Below are 3,722 nucleotides of genomic sequence, written 5' to 3'. Positions count from 1 at the left end.
TGGACTTTGGGATCACTGAAGACAGGAAAAGCAGAACACGTTCAGATTCTGATGAAGACAACTGAAAAGGGGAGAGAAGGACGACACAGGAACAAGGGTGCTAAGTGCGGAGAAAGCTGAGAAGGCAGGGAAAGATGGGGACAGGCGCCCACAAGGGAAAACAACGGAGGATGAAAGTAAATGGCGAGGCCCCCAGGGAGTCCCCTCAGGCTGCTCTGTGGCTGCGCTCCAGCTTCATCCACAGTGGCGGGGAAAGTCAGTAAAAGGGAAAGAGCTGCTACCACAGGGTGGTGAGCAGGAAGGACAGCACAGGTGAACTACAAGAGCATCACTACGATGACCACGTACCAACCGCGAAGAGTGGGAAAGGTTAAGCCGTACAGAGTGGGGCGTGGGAGAAGCACAGACAATGATTGTCATGAGAAAGCAAACTTAGTACAGCTTTCTACTGTTCTCCTTACAGGACGGTCCTGCTCTGTGTGTTCATAAGGTTCTGCTCGTCATGGGGAAAGACAAGGAAGGCTACCATCATCTTCTTCTGTTCTCTAAATTGCTATCATTTAGCCGGGCATGATGGCGCACACCTGTAACCCCAGCACTCGGGAAGCTGAGGAGGAGGATTCTTGTGAGTTCAAGACCAGCCTGGACTCCAAAGCAAGCTCAAGGCCAGCCTGAACTGCACAGCAAGACCCTCTCTCAAAATAGATAATAAATAAATTTCTATCATTTGAATGTGTAATAAGATATAAAACTCTACCAGAGAAATCACTAAACATGAAAACAGCCACGTGAATAAACACCTTACCTGTTAGCCAAAACACACAGTTCTTTTAAACTTGGAGCCATGGAATGTTCTTTATAGTTTTCTCGTAAGAAAAACGTTGTCAGGCCGTTTTTTGGGGAAACATCCCTATGAAATAAAACAATTTACTTGTAGTTGACAATTCAAAATCTCATACTAGACAATTCTGCCTAATGGCACAATTGTAACTCATGACCAAACACCCTCGACCCTCTCCCCACCCTCGCTTCCCAGACGGCCTCTTACCATGTGTAATTTCATGCACCAGGTCTGTGACCCGGATGTCTCATTTCTCAGGCAGCTTTAAGCGCAGGCCAATCAGGAGCTCACCAGCTCTACGCTCACCCTTGCTTCTCTTGTGCCACCCAACTAGGTACACATCAGAGAGACTCACAACCGTCCAGAGCCTTTCAGAGGCTGGGTTTACCCTGGCTATGGGGTCTTACCTCTGGATCTTGGTAAAAATAATCTATTTCTGAATTTATTTTTCTTTCAAGCACTATTGTGCCAGACCAGAAAAATGAAAATCCTACTCATCTTTAATTTGGCGGATGGGACAAATGGGTACCTTTGGTAAAAAAAAAAAAAAAAATCACCTCTGAAGTGATACATGACTTTTTATAAGACTAACAAACTGAGATGAACATGTTCTAGCCAACGCTTCCCATGTAGGTACCTCCATGATGCTGGTTGAATGAGGGAATCAAAAAAATCAAAAGCACTTGAGAATCATGAATCTTGGAAGGACCACAGTTAGAGCTCTGCAGGAAACCACGGTTTCAAGGGTTACCAGCCTTTGCCAAGACTCTAAGCCACGTCTGTTTCACATGGCATGCACACAAGTGCCACACACAGTCCTGGCAAGGCACACTAACATAACTCTTAAAAGCTACGAGAGGCCGGGACATAGTTCAGCAGCATCAGCGCCTGCCTGGCAAGCCCAAGGTCCCTACAAGAGAACACTCGCATCAAACACAAGCTCTGCCTGACCCAGTGCTCAAATGGGAACGCTTAGGTCATCGGCTGTATACTCAACTATTATTGCTCTTACAGGTGTTTCCTCTGATGAAGGTACTAATAATAAAACTGGAATTTCTTGTTTTCTATCAACCAGTGACAACCTTGCCCCTTCCCTGTTTTTTTGTTTTTTTTTTTGTGACCCTAAGATGCCTGTACTTTTCTTGAGACAAGAGTTTCACCAAGCTGGTCAGGATGACCTTGAACCTGTGATCCTCCTGACTCCGTCTCTACAAAAGCGGGCATTGCAAGCATGCACCATCAGGCCCAGCCTAGAAAGTGTATTACTTTGTTACAGGCCGGCATGTGTGATATCTCATCAAATTCTAACATTTCCACATACCATTGTAAAAAACTAAAGTCAAGGACTGGGGAGCCCTTTAGGAACAAGAGCATTTTTGCAATAAGTAAGTTATCACTGAACATAGTGATTTAATACTCTTTGAGCCAGACATTTAAAAAGATCTTTGTAACCTCCAGGTGACCTTTGTATTCTTGGCTGGCTCAGTAAATGTGTTAAAATGACCTAAAGCGGAAATATATATCAGTTTGATGCCTACAAAACAAAATTACTTAACTGGTTTGTGCATTTGAGAAGTTTTCATGCATTTTTAAAACACAGAATACACTCTATACACTTATACGATCAGTGGATGTAGACTAATGTAACAAAAAGAGATGTGTCTAATTTTAAGGATCTCTGCTCTGCTTGGCACCGGACAGATAGTCTGAATGCACTACAAGGAAAGGAGAGAGGCTCGTGCTCTGCCTTTGCTGCTGCGGCAGCTGCTGCTCCTTCCTTTTTGCTCCTGCTGTCTTCCACAGCCATGAACTGCTGCCCTCTGCCGCGTGCCGCTCTACCTTGGCGCCAGCTGATCACAGGCTGAAACCTCCACTAGCTGAGCTAATTTTTTCCTTCCTTAGTTTTCAGGGGCGGGTATTTTGTCCCAGCAATGAGAAAAAAGTGCCCGAGACATCCCTTCAGAAGAGATCAAGGCCATACTCATGATGCAACCATGAATGTTCGGTACATGTAGAAGAGAATAGGCAAATTCCAAAGCCGGGGACTTTATCTTCCGTGTCCTGCGAATCTCTGTAGGTCAGAAGCCACCATTTCCTACGTCAACCACCAGGCCAGGCTCGGTCCTCTTCACTGATTAGAAGGGACAGAACTTACCAGTTCAGCTTTGGTTCGCTCATGGACACACACGAGTTCATCCTTCTAGATTTCCACTTTACTCTAGCACCCAATTCTGCTGAAGCAGCGACGGCTTCAGCACAGGCAGGATCCCTCCAGCATCTACACTTAACTGAGGAAAAGCAGAAGGCCGTAATCAAAAGCAAGCGACTGGCTCAGCTAGGTTCTAACTTAGGTGAGCGTCTGAGCTCCATGTCAACCGAATGCGCCCCAGGATGGAACACTGCGCACGTGTGAGCGCGCCCAGGGTCTGCGCAGAGGCGCCAGGGTGAGGGCGTGAGACCCCTGGCCATGGACCTGGGCGAGAGGCGCCGCTCTGAGGCCGGCCTGCGGGGTGACGGCCTGCGGGGTGACCGCACGCGTCCTCCCGCCTTCCTGCCAGCGCGCACTCCCCGCACTCCTCGGCAGGCGCGTGTCTTGCGCTCCCGTTCTTACTGTCCAAGTGTTTCCCAGCCGCACACTGGCACAGGCCAGAGTCTGCAGACCAGGCACGGATGGCCAGGGCTCCCTGAGCATCAGGAGCCGCAGACCGGAGGGCGCCGGCCACGCGGGCGGCGAGCTCCAGGCGCAGCGACGCGCGCGGCCGCTCACGGGCTCGCTCCGAGGCAAGCTCGGGGCTCACGACCCGGCCTGACTGATCTGCCACCCGGCGGGGCGGCACACGGCGGCTCGGGACACTGCAGCAGAGCCGGGCACCGGCCCCTC

At 49.3% G+C, this 3,722-nt stretch overlaps 1 protein-coding gene across 1 annotated transcript in view; it reads right to left on the bottom strand.

Annotated features, from left to right (window-relative positions):
- Positions 1-3,722, bottom strand: part of Ice2 (interactor of little elongation complex ELL subunit 2) — a 55,911-nt gene that overhangs the window by 51,857 nt on the left and 332 nt on the right. The window contains exons 2-3 of the mRNA XM_004628953.2: positions 2,997-3,129; positions 806-910 (exon numbers count right to left, since the gene is read on the bottom strand). Coding sequence (XP_004629010.1) covers positions 806-910; positions 2,997-3,037 — 146 coding nt within the window. The 5' untranslated portion in view covers positions 3,038-3,129. The remainder of the gene's footprint in view (positions 1-805; positions 911-2,996; positions 3,130-3,722) is intronic.

The sequence above is a fragment of the Octodon degus genome, unplaced genomic scaffold (assembly GCF_000260255.1).
Source record: "Octodon degus isolate 3935 unplaced genomic scaffold, OctDeg1.0 scaffold00026, whole genome shotgun sequence".
NCBI classification, from domain to species: Eukaryota; Metazoa; Chordata; class Mammalia; order Rodentia; family Octodontidae; genus Octodon; species Octodon degus.
Note: the sequence above shows the minus strand (reverse complement) of the source record. Positions and strands in the feature narration are given on the sequence as shown.